This window comes from Ipomoea triloba, chromosome 10 (genome assembly GCF_003576645.1).
Source record: "Ipomoea triloba cultivar NCNSP0323 chromosome 10, ASM357664v1".
Lineage (NCBI taxonomy): Eukaryota > Viridiplantae > Streptophyta > Magnoliopsida > Solanales > Convolvulaceae > Ipomoea > Ipomoea triloba.
Genome location: NC_044925.1, coordinates 27,989,610 through 28,004,970, shown reverse-complemented (window position 1 = coordinate 28,004,970; position 15,361 = coordinate 27,989,610). Strand labels below are relative to the sequence as shown.

Below are 15,361 nucleotides of genomic sequence, written 5' to 3'. Positions count from 1 at the left end.
AACACCAATTTTAAAACGCTACCCTAAACTTGTCGAAATCGAGCAGCCAAAGGCTAAAACCACACTTTCCCCTTCACACATGTGGCTTAAATTAAATTATGGTGTTTGCTTACACTCATTAAACAATTCCAACAACATCAACCCGGCAAGCAAAAGCATTCTCAAAGTCTAACACAATCCTTCAAACAACACCACCCAAGATAGGAATCCTAGGAAAGCAAAATGCAAATTAAACTGAAACAAGTGAGAATTTTCAAACTTTTGTTGCGTGAACTCTGAAATAATCAAATAAAATATAAAGTATAAGCACTCGGAGAATACTAGAAAAGGAAGTGCCAACTAATAATTGTGCTAATCATAATAATGAATACAACGTGGAAACCGGGCACAAACCACATGGACAACCCAACCACAAAGGAGCACTAGGTCGTGCAATTTCATGCACTCTTCAGTTTAATTTCCATTTTCCACCACATATATAAATAAATAAATAAATGGGAATATAATAAAAAGGAATAGTATTTCAATATCAATTGAATTAATGAATGATTAACAAAGAGAGATCAGAGAGTTAAGAATCAATATGACTATATGAGTAATTAACTCCTTGTACATAAAAGGGTGCTGCTAATTAATATTGAAAGTAAGTATATGAGATCAATCAATCATTGGGATTTCTGGGAGGCTAAAAAGAATTGATTTTTGTTTTTCTTTTTTCAAGAATTGCTGTTTGGTCGGAGATCCCAGTCGAAGGGGAAGGATAGACGCGGTTTCTTGGCGGGCATGGGGCTTTCCACTTCTTGATCACCGGGGCGTTGACTTTTTACGGAGCAGTCAACGCTCAGCCCGAGTTGTAGTTCGGTGGAGGGGAGGAGGTTCAGGTCAAAGGGACGCGGCGCGTGGCTTGACACACCGCCTTCAGAGGAGGTGACCGCGCTTCCGCTGGGAGCAGAACCACCGTCGCGATTGGCGGCGGAGCCGCCGAGGTTGCCTTCATAGTGGCGCCGCTTGTGCCCGCCTAGGGCTTGCCCGGTGGGGAAGGATTTGTGGCAGATGTTGCACTCGTGAGCCCTACCGGTCGGATTGAGGACGGAGGAGTGAGACGCGCCGCCGCCTCCGGCGGCGGAATTCGACGGCGAGGGATTGTTGTTGTCGTCAGAAGCGGTGGCGGAATTCAGTTTCCGGTGGCTCGCCTTATGCCCACCAAGTGCTTGATAAGAATGAAAACACTTATTACAAACGCTGCACTTATACAATTGCTCGTGAGGCGCTTCCGCCGCCGCCGCCTGCGGCGGCGGCGGCAGCAGCAGCGTTTCCTTCTCCTTAATCACAACCTTCGCCTCCGGCGGCGCGTCACGGTGACGGCTCGGGTCCTCGCCGCGGGCCAGCATGATCAAACACAAAGCCAAATACCTCTCCTCCTCAGTCGGCGGCGCGGGGGTTTCATCGCCACGAGGCCTCTTAGTCCGCTTCTTCTTGAATCCATTAACATCATCAACCTCGACGCCGGGCACCGGCGGGAGCGGCGGCGTGACAACGGCCGCAGATTTCATAGCCTCCAAAGCCATATTCAAAGCACACGAATTGAAGGGAAAAAGAGGATTGCGAAAGTAGTTATAGAGAGATAGGGAGAGAGAGAGAGAGAGGGAGAAGTAACTGAATGAGTAAAGCAACAGACAAGTAGTTTGAGTGAGAGAGTGAAGAAAGAGTGCTTTATATAGCGAATAAGGCGGGTGAGAGGGGGTTTGGAAGTTGCGTTAAGTAATGGCGGTGGAGGTGTTGCCCATCATCAATTAGGATTACGAATAGGTGATTACTTAATATTATTAGTTTTACTACACAAAATAATCACCACTTTTATTGATAGTAAAAAATAGCACAAAACTACTGTTCTTTTAAAAAAATTATACTTTAAATTAACAAAATTTATGCAATTGAAAGCACAAAAAGTGCACGCTCACTTCAAATAAATAAATAAATAAATATATATATATATATATATATATATATATATATATATATATATATATATATATATATATATACATTTATTTATTATATTATAAATATAAAAATTTTACAAGCATCATACCACCTCACACTCTATATATTAAATACAACTATCCCAAATCAAATCACTCTGATATGGTATTTATTAATTTACCATAAAAATTTAGCGTTGTTATTTTTTGTATGAAATTAATTATCTTTCTATTCACGGAAATGCGACCGCTGCCCCACCATTTTTTTGTTACTATACTTGGTAAGATATGCACTAGATTGGTAGATTTTTTTCTAAAATTAAAATAAATGACAGTACAACATGACTCATTATGATTAGATATTATTACCGTATAAACTATTAAATTATAAATTAAAACGGAGTGTATTAATAGTTGCACTATTTTGAAAGTAGTTTGAATTCTGTTCAAATCAAATTGATCATTTGACTTTACAATTACATTAACAATTAGTTTACTAGACCAGTAAATTTTAATTTAACGAAGTAAATAAAATGAATTTAAAAAAGGAGGTGATGTGAGGGAGAGGGAAGAGAGAGAGTAGGAGCTAACACGTCGTGGTGATGAGTTGGTCAAGGAGAGTGGGAAAGGTGGAAGTGGTGGTAAAGCCTAAGGTGGAGATAAAAGTTATGTGATGACTGATGACTGGTCAAGCTTCTTCTTCTTCTTCTTTTTCATTTTGATTTTGACCTGTTCCACTGGTCAACACAAGTTTTTTTCATTTTGGCCTTTCCAATTCACGAGTAATTTTCAAGAGCTATAACACTATTTATTACGTGAACGCATACGTCATTGGGGTCTCACTCGGCTGCTGTTGATTGCGTATTGGCAGCCGTAACACACGTAAAAAATGTTGCAGTCGCCCACTACGAGCTGCTAATCAGATACAGCTGGGGCAAGTGGGATTGTACTTGGATTAGTGAAATTGGAGTGTGGAAAGGGGACTGATTCAATGGGGAAAATGGATAAAGATGGTAAATTTCATGGGGTAGTGTAATATTATGAGTGTATATCATAAATGCATTAAAACTGCTGTAATAATATAATTACGGTGTAAAAGTCAAATTTGGCATTTAATATCTTTAATCATTGTAATAAAATTAATGAGCATCTATTAATCAAATACAAAATAATAAATATTTAGGTTCCTTCGAAAAGAAATACGTTATACAAAATAAAAATATTATTTGTTTTAAATTTAACAAATAATTCAATTCTCTACCCTAATAACGATGAAGAACACCCTTCTCACCACAATATATATGAGTTTAAACTCTTTAATTGTTTTAAATTTAGTTAGTTTTTGAAAGTTTTAAAGATATATAAATTTACATTACGTACATATAATATATTGACATAGAAGACAAGAATTCTTTGATCGTTAGTAATACTTTTGTAAGGATGGGGAAATCCCTACCCTATGGTAATTCCCGTTGATGCAAAGATGATAAAAATATTTCTCTCGAACCCAAAGGGCTAAGACGAAAATAGGCATTAAGGAGGGAGTCAAGGGATTAGACATATTCTCTACCCTATAACCGTATATTCTTTATACTTTGTATGTCATATTTACTATTCATTGATTAAAACAACTATTTATTCTTTACTCTTTTTTTAGTATTTTTAAATTATCTAATTTAATTTTTTGCTTAATAATGTTTTTAATCTAATTTCTAAATATATAAATTTTATATACTAATACTATATTTAACATTATGAAAAGTTGAATTAAAAATTATTGCAGTCAAGTTTTACTAATTGAACAAGACAAAAATAAAAATAAAAATAAAAAATACTAGAACCGAGGGAGTATATAAGTAGAACTATATACTAATATTTAATAGTAAAAATTACTGCGTAAGAATAACATATAGCCCATATTTTTAGATAATGTGCATATCTTAAGGATGGAGTGAGGAGTGAGGAGGAGTGCAGTAGTAGCTAAGTGGGAAATCGTCTAAGGTGCGGCACGCAACACGGTGTGCGCTGCGGTGTCGACACGTGGCTACGTGATTATTCAAGGAGCGGCGAAGAATAAAGGCGACACGTGGCGGTTAAAATTGTGATTTGGATGGTTCCTGAATGTTAGGGACAAGTAAGGGCAGACTGAAGCAAGGCAGAGCCGTCTAACAACTAAAAAGATAACATGTCTCCAAAAGCCTCCAACTCGACAGACTTATATCACTTTGAGTTGAGCAGCCGGCACCCAACTCTATCCACGTGCCCTTTTGGCTCTCGCCAGCAAAGGGAAACTTTGGTTCATTGTTAGGCATCTCTAATGAAGGGGAAAAAGAAAAGAAACTTTTTTATATGAGTAGAAAATTCATGAAGAGAAAAGAGAGATAAAGTCTAGTGTGTACAAATACTCTGCATCTTGTTTATAAAACTTTTTATAAGAATTTTTTTTTTTTAAATGTGGTATGAGCAGATCATTCTAGCGAGTCACATAAGAAACAAAAAAGTGACGGTTAACTATACACTACTTTCCGATATTTTTTTTTTTTATTTCTACTTTTGTTAGATTGATAATGTAGAAGAAAAAAATTATAGACTTGAAGATATCCTCATAATCACTTTTAATAAATACAAAAAAATTCTCAATAATTTTCACCTATTAATGATTATAGTGACAAGTTTGACAACATAGCAAACAAGATAATAAAATATACAACAAACTTAAAAAGTTGAATGAATTTAGGATTTTAGTAATAGAATTATAAATATAGCAAATGAAATATGAAATAAGTTATTTAAAAAAAAAAAAAAAAGTGAACTGAAGGATAATTATAGCATGAAGACACAAAAAGGAATCAAGGCATATACAACCCAAAAAGAGGATTTACAAGAAATGCTAGTCTGTGACGGAGTCCTTAATGACAAGTCATTAATTAGTTTTACTAGTACTTCGTACACTATTGCGTTGCACGATCCATCTGGTCCACTAATACAGGTAGGGAGAAGTAGATATTGGTTGTCAAGTAATTTAACATAACGATTAATTTATATAATTTTTTAAGGTACTAATTAATGTGTTAATAACATTGTGGTCAAGTTGCATATGGTGACTCTCCCAAATGGGAGGTCATGGGATTAAGCATCAATGGAGACAATATTGACATACTACTCTGTAATAGTGTCAGTAGCACTAAAAAAAGTATTAATTAATGTCAATATTTTTTTTATCAAATATATTATGCATGGTTGTATTGAATACCATAAAAATAAGTGTCAACAATATCTTATATAAACCAAAAAACAAATATAATTATATGTGATGAAAATGAATCAGGTGCCGTTGTGCACTATAGAAATTGCCTAAATTATACAATTGGGCCTAAAGTTTAAGGGACAAGATCATAGGAAGCAAATGCCAAACAAATGATCTGACCAGACACAATCCCTACCACTTTGCATACATGAATTTGTTAGGTGAAGTGCATATGACTACCCAAAAGACAGCAGATGTGATAGTTCAGCAAACCCAGAGCTGAACGGCCAAACTTATGAATTTCAGCAACTAAAATATGTTTGGTCCGGGAGTGTTCAAATCACAGAGAAGCTACGTTTAAACAGTCGGTCTTTACAATTTTAAACAGATTTTTCAATTTATGACAAGCATATACCATATGCAATGAAATGTTGAACAAAAGGCGCTTGAATTCTTACATAGTGGGATTAGGTAGCACCTTAGGCTTTGGCTTCACTTCAACTTCATTCACACTGCGCAAAAATATGGTATCTGGTTCGTGGCTGCAACAACAAATAAAGAGTTAATGGTATGCTACATGTCTGGCTGTGTTCCTACTTGCTAGACATAATATTGTTCTACTTAGTTGTACTTACGGTTTTTGTCCCTCTTCAAACGTATAGCTAGATGCTACCGCCAACAGTCTGCCATCTCTGCTGAATGACAAGGCTGCAATGCTCGAAGGGTATTTTGAGTACTGCAGGTTGGTTTAATAATGAAAATCAGCAAGATAAGCAAAAGTTATACATGAAATTTTTAAAACCCAACTTGATGTAATTACCTGATATAACCTCTTTTTGTTGTTTCCATCCCACACATTAACAAAACCATCACACCCCCCAGTGGCAAAAGTGCCATAGCTGCATTTTAAATTTGAGTGGAAGATCAGATCAGTGGTAAATATTGGAAGTATCCACAAAAATATGATTCAATGGGAATCAAATTGCAAATTAGTGGACTGGTCTTGTGTTCTTAAAACTATGCAATAGTTCAACTCAAATTGCATAAATTGTTCACTTACATAGGATGATATGCAATGGCATTTACTGGGTAAACTATATCCCTTCCAGCTTCAGATTTTCGATGGCATTTGAATGCATATCTGCACATTAAAATTCTAGTATGTAAAATCATTCTACTCTAGATTGAAGCCCCACGAGTGCAAACTCCATATCATATTTTCAACTTCATAATCACAACTTCACAAGTATGATCTTGAATCAGTTGGGAGATATGATATCTTGGGATACGGAAAGAGCATATACTACACTAGATTCATCTAAAAGGCTGGCTTCAAATGTTGAAGCTAATGTTAGTTTCACTTGATTTATTTTGTTTTGTAACAGGGTGGAAATAAATTGATTTATGCAGTTAACTTAACAATCCTAATGGAAAAAATCCTTATAACCTTCACACTTAATCAATCCTATTGTAAACTCCTATTTGCATATCTTAAGTTAAAGATGCACATACTTCTTGGATTGACCAGAATCAGAGAGATCAAAAAATTCCATTGCAACACGGCCTTCGACTGAACTAAGAGCATACCCTGCAATTACACTTTTAATTATATACAGAAAATGCACTAAAAACAGAGAACTCAGCAACTTAAAGCTAGGTAGAATTATCAAGTTCTGTAACAAATGACAACTCTAAAAACAGGCTTAGGGATAAGCAACAGCTATGCTATATACCTCTCAACTGTCAAGTCATTGGACTATGTTGCATTTTCAAAACCAAGCAAGGCAGTAATGTGTTAGTTGAGCAATGATTGAAAGAAATATGTTCTCTGGATTCTAGGAATAATTCATGCTATAAGGAGCTTTGTACAACTATAAGCCATCCCTGAACTGAACATTAATTATCATTTGAAAGTGATTCTTGCATAGCAGAAAAACAGTGTGCACCAGTGAACTAAATTAGGTCAGGAACACACCAAGGAATTGTACACCTTAGAAGATATAGAGGATGAAGGTTTGGTAGTGTACCAGTTCCATTAGGATAACAGCGCACACATCTTGTCTGGTATTTCAGTGAAGACTCCCTCCGCTGTTCAGGTTGAGACATGTTCCGCAAATCATAGACATTTACATGCCTTCCAGCAGTTGCTACAACTAAACGGTTCCCAACTAGAGACAATGAATAAACCCTCTCTGGTTGTGCATAGGTCCCAACAAGAGTATGCTCTTGTCCGCTTGCTCCTCTAGGATCCCAGCATTTCAAGGTTTTATCCCAACTACCAGTGATCACTTGTCCTATTTAATAAAAACATTAATGTATCTTGTCTAAGCCAAATTGGAAGACTGAATATAAAATAATTGAGCAATGTTGAGTAGCAACTTGAAATAGAACTTTAAGATTTATAAAGGCACAATAAATACATAATTAATAATTTGAGAGTGAAATCTTTAGTTTTGTTTCACATTTTCTTTTATCATCCTAGTTTCTTTTCACTATAACATTTTCAAGATCTGTAGATGTATAGATAATAGAAACAGCCTTTTGTTTTCTTGAACACATCTTATGTTATGAAGGATCATGAAAGCTATATTGATAACAAATGGTATAAATGCCTTGGCTATCTACAGGCTAAACTAACCAGTATATGAGTACTCAACACAGCGAACAGGTGCATCATGCCTTCCCAAAATATCATCCCTTCCATAATTGAACACAAGCCTGGAACACCAAGAGAGAGATTTCCCATAAGAGAGACATTAGATACAAGAACACATAAAACTAAAGTAAATGCAAGTTAGAAACACCAAAGTATGATACAATGAACAAAGATATGATTGTGAGTTGCTCAAATCCTCATAGAGCACATAGCGCTCATCTTTGAGAATGAGGAGCTTTTCAACTGACATGTTTAAGATTTTACTTTAATGTTGTTTGCCACCTAAATTCACGACGGAGGATTCACAAAGAGCAGTCAGTCCACAGTACTAACACCACTAAAATCCTAGTCTAATCTCAGTAACAAGGATCAAATGAAGCTCCACTATAGTAGATTGAGAGGCCAAATAATTATATTAAGTACCTTCTAACAGTATTATCAATGCTAGCACTGAAGCCCGAAGAATCGTCGTGGAAGCAACAGTCGAGCACAGCACCGCCGTGCAGGAATTCTCCTCTCAACACATTGGCGCTTGCATCGTACAGTCTTACGGTCTAACCAAAATTTAAAACAACAGGAAAGAAAAACGAAACGGCTCGCATCAGAAGTAAGATCTAAAGACTTCAAACACAAAATCAAGCAAAGTATCACTAATCGTAAGAGGAAACGAGCTGAGGATATGGTGAACATTATAAAAAATAGACTCACCTTATCCCAGGAAGACACGAGGAGGTGATCGCTGTGGTTGGAGAAGCGGAGGTTGGATATTCCGTCCGTCGGAGGATTCGATAGCTCCCGTCCGGCTGAGAGTGTCACCGCCGTCATGATGCTGTCGGTTTTTCGCTCAGTTAAGCGATGGTTTTCCGATCAAAGTGAGAGCAGTGATTGAAGGAGAGAAATTGGGGGGAAGGGAGTTTGAAATCAAAAGTTGGAAGTCCAATCAAGTGAGTGAGGTTACTATATCCACAAAATTTAAATTTAAATTTAAACTTAGATTCTACTCAATCCAGCCAAAATTTTGTTCAATTTTCTTTTTTAAAAGATTCGATCAAATTTTATTATATTTGGCCCAAACGGTTACCAAATGGGTTGAATAATTTTTATATTTGAAAGTCACGAATTTAATTTTTACTAAAGTTTTTTGGTCAAATTTGTTGCACAATGTATTTTTAGTATCATTTACCTTTTCTATTTACTATTCAGTACGTAAACAATTGCACAGTAACTGGGCTTACCCAGTACGCACATTTGGACAGTGATTTCAAGTTTTTTTGTCATTTCAAAAAAAAAAAATGACTCTATTTTTATATTCTTATGATGTGTTTGAAAAGTAGGAAAATGATTTTTGAAAAAATGTTTTTTGAAAAATGACCTTTCCCGTGTGTGTTTGATTGCGTTCTACAAAATTATCTTGGTGTGTTTGGTTCGTTTTTTAGAAAAGAAGCGCAATTATTTATAATTTTAAATATTTAAAATATGCAATGGTGGTAGTGGTAGTGGTGATAGTGGCGGCGGGAGTGATTGACTACTCCGCTACTGCAAACGAAAAATAACTTTCATTTTTTCCTCTAACTAAACACTGAAAATTCAAAAAATAATTTTAAAAAATCACTTTTCAGGTTTCCAACTCACCTGAGCTGAAAATTTAAAAAAATGAAAGCACTACTTTTACAACTTTAGATTGTTGGTGACTAAAGAAACAATAATTCTAAAAAGGTGTCATCAATTCTCATAGCACAACACCGGAAGACTAGCTATCATCATTTCAACTGCTAAAATGTATGGGTACAAATTAAGTAGCATTACAACTCCCCTTACATTAAGGAACATTCATCCAAGAGAACATTTACATGGCTGCAATCTGCATGCATGAACTAAACACCATTTTTGTTCCTTGACTAAACTCCCTAATTCGTCCCGTTACATGACAACAAGATTACTAGTTCCACCATTATTGTGTCCATATTTGACTACTAAAAATAATTTACTGTCTGTCGGAGACAAGTATGTGACTGTATGTAATTCCCTCATTATCCGAAAATATGAAAAGAATACGGAGTAATGATGATCGGGCATTTCCTTTTCCAGCAGGGCTCGCGGTTGTGTGATATTAGGGAACTTTTCTGAACGTCTCTCAAGCCCGGCTATCACTGACGTGATTTGGAATTTCACTCTGGTTGTCGAGCGGCATGTACTGCGCCATTATGGCCCTGATCTCCGTATCCATGTATGACTGAGAATAGAAGAATGCACGAATCATTACAGTGACAAACCACAGGCACGACTAATAAAATGAAATGAGTTTCATTGGCGGTGTGCATGTGAGCTGGTTAGAGGCCTAGTATGCAGTTAACATATTTTGTACCTACAGTTAACCGTTTCAGTACATGTAAACAAATAACTTGATAATTGCTGACACATAATATGGTAGCTACAGGTACAGAAATTGTCAACTGCAGGTATAGAATGTATTAATTACAGATACAAACAATGCAAGGTAGACTCTGGTCTATGGTATAATTTGCCGCAATAACGAGGTAGATAACTGTGTTTCTGTCGTGTTTACATGCTCAGGCATCTATTTTCCAACAGTCGGGTGCTAAAGGAGAACAAAATGGTACTAACATGTCTATGCAAATTATGTCAAGTTTCATCTCCATGGCTAGTAAACAGCTTTTTGTGAATTAGGGTCATCCCATCATCCCGCAATCATGGCTAATAGACTAACGTAAATGGTGCATTACATAACTGTGGAAATTAAAACTTACCCGCAACCTATATTTGTATACGAGATATGCCCCACCAGCAACCACGCCCAATCCTATCAAAATGACCCACACGGCAGCCCACGCAGATTTGACTTCGGTAGCCATCTTACCTGCAATTGTGAATCGAGACAAAAGGCATCATCTCAGCATACGAACTCCTAGGAAATATACAAATAGAAAAAAAAAAATTAAAAGTTTTCACTCACTTATGCAGGTATCGTGATCTCTGATATACAACAGGTCATTACTGCAAGTGCAGTCATAACTACCCCAGGTATTCTTGCAGCTGCATTCAGGGCACTGGCAGGCGGTCTTGTCTTTGCATTCATCGATATCTAGTAATCACAAAAAGAGATATAAAGATGAAAGAAATCCATAAAGGCATAAATGACTTCCGGACACAAAACAGGACTGGTGAAGTTGAAAGCGAAAACCCATCTTACCTTCACAACTCTTACCATCGCCTTTGAATCCCGGAGGGCAAGTGCACTTTCCCTCTTCAGTAGGCTGTTGAAACAAACTACGAGTTAAAATCTGTATGAATTTGCCAGCAGAAGGATTAAGAAAAATGAATGTATGGAGTTAATGTCTACTAAGTACTAACCACACACGCAGAGTAAGTATGTCCATTTCGAGTTTCATGCCAGCAACCTCCATTATTGAGTTGGCATCGGCCCGGTCCACTTGCTGCAGATATGAACTCGTAATGAGGGAAAAAGCATGATAATGACATGTTAACAAGTAAATAAATAAACAAAGCCCGGATACTTACGCTTGCAAGACTTGTAACCATCTCCCTTAAACTGCACACCATCAACCAAGGGGCACTCGCACACTCTTCCACGGAAAGTATCCTGAATATGTATATATACAGAATGGTATCAGTAATACAAAATAAAATGTAGACAAGAATAGAATACGCTAAAGTTAATGCAAGAACCTTGCAGGCTGTAATGTTGGCAACTTTGTCTTCCCAGCAGCCACCATTGTGGTCTAAGCACTCATTTGTCTCCATCTCTGTTGTGAGAAAATAGACCATCTAAATTCAAGTAATCGGGACATTTATCTTTAAGCTCAGATGTGAACATACCTCCATTAAGGCAAACTGCAGGCTCGGTAGTTTCCTCAAAACCAGCACAAATTGCCTTTAATACAGCACTTTTTGCCAACTTCCCTGCAAGAAGAAGTATTTAAGAGGAAAATGTATGGACACACTAAAAGTGGATGTATAAGCAGCAAAACTAACCTCGGTACTGCCTATTGTTGACAACAAGGGTGGGCAATATGGTAACATCACCTCGTGATCCTTTACCAATCTATAGAAGTTCCACTTGTCAAAACGATTGAAAGAATAGATGACATCGAAACGATTAGGAGAGTTAATCAAACTTACTTGAGCATCTTGCTCTTCTTTCAAAATTGAATTATCAGCATCAGCATTGGGGTCTCCCATACAGTTCTCAATCTTTTTCAGATCAAGACCTGCAAGATAAGCAACATTGGCATCAGTTGACCCTTTGGGGATAGATACCATTGTAACAAAAAGAAAAAATAATTTACCTAAAGAGTTGATGACACCATCAGCGCATTCCTTGTTATATTTCTTTTCTTTCATGGGGCAGCGGATTTGGAAATCAGTCACATAATCCCACCAAATCCATGGCTTTTTGGTCTCTTTGGCAACTTTAAAGACACAAAGTTGCCTTAAATTTTCAATAACAACATCCTTCCCATCATAACCTGAGCTAAAATCCTGTTCAGGATCAGGAGCACAATATCTCCCGTGATTAATGCATTGTGACTTGCATTGTCTGCTTACTGTAAATGCCTGAGGACAATACCAAGTTATATAATGAGGTGTGAATTCGGTGTAGCCACCTTTCTCGAGGATCTGGGCAGCACCTTTAAAATCCTTCACAAACCTCATCAGCATGTCACACTTATACCCACACTCGTCATTGCTGTTAGTCCATAGCTCATATTCCACCCTATCATCGGGGTGAGGGACAGCTTCTCTCCAATCAAGATTTACATGAACCATTTCCCCATCCTTGACTGCCTTCTTCAACTTCTCCCCGAAACTTTTCTCAATAAGAGCAGACGGAATCGTTATGTTCTCCACGTAATTCGAAGACGAACCAGTCTCTTCAGGAGAGTCCATGGTTATCAACCTTTCCTCAACATCATCCGCAACTAAGATCGCTGAAGCACCAGCATTCTGAGCATTCCAGGCCTTCAACGCAAAATGGCACTCTGTAAAAAGAAGCTGTACTGTCAGCCCCGGGATTCCAAAATTCAAAACACATTACTGCAAATCTGCAATTCTCGAAACCAGTAAACCCATTTATACTTCCCTATTATTGTTTTCCATATGTGCTCAGGCTGCAGCCTGCTTTCACTTAAACAGTTAAACATTAAATATTCACAATCATAATTGTTTTCATGCCATATTAGTCAAAGTTCTCTCTTCCCTCTTAATAACTAAAAGCAGAAGTTTGGGAAGAACTAAGAGTGGAAACTCCTGAGTATCCAATATTGCCATAAGTCTCAAAATAAAACTCTTCAGTACAGCAAAGATTCATAAGAATCCTATACACAACAAGGTTAGGCCAGACAACTCCTCCATAAACAGCAAAGTGACAAACTGATAAAAACAAGGCTATCAAGTATCAAGTATCAACCTCATGTCTCATCAAAAATTAACTAAAATAAAAACTAAATCAATTTTAAAAATCACAAATAATTGACAAATAGAACAGGAGAGAACTCAATTACTAAACTAAATTACATAGAATCAGACAAAACAAAGACAGCAAAAATTCAAACTCGCTCACCTCCCCGATCGACGATAACAAAGGTGGGCAAAGAACCGGCCTTGGAACTGAAAGAAATCCCAAACCCATCAAAGCCCTTACACCCCTTTCGATTATCCTTAGGGTAGACCACAGTCCCAGTCATGCTGCCGCCATACTGAGGAATCCCGAAGTTCCCAAGAGCAGAATCGTAAGTTCCTTTGATGGAATCAGGCGAGAAGACCTTCAAGTTGTTCTTCTCCACCACGAACCTCCCCGCCGCCGATTCCAGCAGAGTCAACAGTAGCAACCCTAGCAAGATTGGGGCTTTGGGTTTTTCAGAACCTCCCATTTCCACTGATTTCCAAGAGAAGGAAGGAAGGAGAGATGTGAGCAGAAAGACAGGAGCTTTGGAGGTGTAAAGAAGACGAATTGAAGTTTCTTCCTCTGGGCTCCTTCCTTACTGTGACAGGATTAGCCTGTCCCTTGTTACGGATTTGTAGCAGTCTCTGTGAAGTGTGAATAAATGAGAAACGGATTTACCTCTTGCACAGTACTATCTAGTAATTTTCTCGAAATGGATGTGAGCGGTAATTTTCTCTTTTCTTTGTCTCACTTATATATAGTAAAATCGACTTAATACCATGGGTGTATAATGATTTTGTCACTTTTAATTTTAAACTTTTAAATTGATCACTCGTGATTATTTGATTTTTATAGTGCTACCCTTTGTAATCCTTTAATTTGAAGTTATCAATCTAAATTAATTATTTATGATTCTTCAACTATTAAATTTTAAACACATGTAGTCCTCTCAAAAGGACCCCATATGATATTAACTCTAGTAAAATCATATTAGAGCTTTAAACAACAAATTTATAGGTTAGAAAAATCATAGGATTTTTTTCCCCATAAATTAAAATCCAAATGTGATGGTTTTTTTTTTTTTTTTTTTGAAAACCCAAATGTGATGTTTAATTTGGCTATTAAGAATGAGTTCAAGAACTTTACAATGACATTTTTTAACATAATTATGCGTTGCCAAAGACCTTGTGGTCTAGTGGTACCCAGTGTCCCGATTTACACTCCCACATGGATGAGTGGAGGCAACTGTTGACTCTTTGTGCTTCAACTGTTGATTCTTTGTATTTCAGTAGGTTGAGAAAGTAGCTATTTCCTTGTGATACTTGGTTAGGACTCTTTGTGCTTCAGTAGGTTGAGAAACTAGCTATTTCCTTGTGATACTTGGTTGGGACTCTTTGTGCTTAAGTAGGTTGAGAAAGTAGCTATTTCCTTGTGATACTTGGTTGGGACTCTTTGTGCTTCAGTAAGTTGAGAAAGTAGTTATTTCCTTGTGATACTTGGTTGGGGCTCTTTGTGCTTCGGTAGGTTGAGAAAGTAGCTATTTCCTTATGATACTTGGTTGGGACTCTTTGTGTTTCAGTATGTTGAGAAAGTAACTATTTCCTTGTAATACTTGGTTGGGATTGTCTTCAAAGAATTTTATTAAAAACGACATGTCACATGTGTAATAGCTCGCAGAGCTACACTGACCAACTTAGCTTGAGCTATCTTAATTATATACTTTAGCTCGCATACACCATTATATAATAGTCCGGAAAATAAGAGATCTTATTGTATCTCTTAAATAATGAAATTAGCATAAAGACTCAAGATATTATAATATCTTTATAGTCAAGGTTCATGAAACGTCCCCATAGAACAATGAAAAACATATTCTTAAAGTGTAAAATCTCTCGCCATATGTTTTCTTTATTAAAATAAATAAATAATAAGTAGGTTACACGAAAACAAGAAACGCAAAATACGAAACGTATGAAAAAAGTACAAAGTTAACAAAAGATATAAGTGCGTATTTGTTTTTAAAATATTTCTTATAATATACATAAATATAA

General features: G+C 36.7%; 3 protein-coding genes across 3 annotated transcripts; all 3 read right to left on the bottom strand.

Annotated features, from left to right (window-relative positions):
• Window positions 1-503: 503 nt before the first annotated feature.
• LOC116031830 (zinc finger protein ZAT6-like) lies at window positions 504-1,674 on the bottom strand. Its single transcript, XM_031274141.1, has one exon. It carries the CDS (start codon window positions 1,566-1,568, stop codon window positions 717-719), a length of 852 nt encoding a protein of 283 aa, XP_031130001.1. The 5' UTR covers window positions 1,569-1,674; the 3' UTR covers window positions 504-716.
• Window positions 1,675-5,319: 3,645 nt separating this feature from the next.
• LOC116032780 (mitotic checkpoint protein BUB3.1) lies at window positions 5,320-8,838 on the bottom strand. Its single transcript, XM_031275495.1, has 9 exons — window positions 8,594-8,838; window positions 8,309-8,439; window positions 7,868-7,947; window positions 7,257-7,523; window positions 6,742-6,817; window positions 6,290-6,370; window positions 6,050-6,128; window positions 5,865-5,965; window positions 5,320-5,771 (listed from the first exon to the last, which is right to left on the bottom strand). The coding sequence occupies exons 1-9, from the start codon at window positions 8,708-8,710 to the stop codon at window positions 5,684-5,686; spliced, it is 1,020 nt and encodes a 339-aa protein (XP_031131355.1). The 5' UTR covers window positions 8,711-8,838; the 3' UTR covers window positions 5,320-5,683.
• Window positions 8,839-9,611: 773 nt separating this feature from the next.
• Window positions 9,612-13,946, bottom strand: LOC116032228 (vacuolar-sorting receptor 3-like). Its single transcript, XM_031274713.1, has 12 exons — window positions 13,488-13,946; window positions 12,214-12,906; window positions 12,047-12,135; window positions 11,900-11,969; window positions 11,744-11,827; window positions 11,594-11,670; window positions 11,426-11,507; window positions 11,258-11,340; window positions 11,097-11,160; window positions 10,860-10,988; window positions 10,654-10,763; window positions 9,612-10,118 (listed from the first exon to the last, which is right to left on the bottom strand). The coding sequence occupies exons 1-12, from the start codon at window positions 13,795-13,797 to the stop codon at window positions 10,020-10,022; spliced, it is 1,890 nt and encodes a 629-aa protein (XP_031130573.1). The 5' UTR covers window positions 13,798-13,946; the 3' UTR covers window positions 9,612-10,019.
• Window positions 13,947-15,361: the final 1,415 nt, after the last annotated feature.

Coding starts and splice junctions, on each gene's coding strand:
- LOC116031830 (XM_031274141.1), bottom strand. CDS start 1,568: ATGGCTTTGGAGGCTATGAAATCTGCGGCCGTTGTCACGCCGCCGCTC.
- LOC116032780 (XM_031275495.1), bottom strand. CDS start 8,710: ATGACGGCGGTGACACTCTCAGCCGGACGGGAGCTATCGAATCCTCCG. Junction 7,524..7,867: donor TGTTGAGTACTCATATACTG/GTTAGTTTAGCC, acceptor TTTATTAAATAG/GACAAGTGATCACTGGTAGT. Junction 5,966..6,049: donor ACAAAAAGAGGTTATATCAG/GTAATTACATCA, acceptor ACCAACCTGCAG/TACTCAAAATACCCTTCGAG.
- LOC116032228 (XM_031274713.1), bottom strand. CDS start 13,797: ATGGGAGGTTCTGAAAAACCCAAAGCCCCAATCTTGCTAGGGTTGCTA. Junction 11,970..12,046: donor AAGAAGAGCAAGATGCTCAA/GTAAGTTTGATT, acceptor GAACTTCTATAG/ATTGGTAAAGGATCACGAGG. Junction 10,119..10,653: donor TATACAAATATAGGTTGCGG/GTAAGTTTTAAT, acceptor TTCTATTCTCAG/TCATACATGGATACGGAGAT.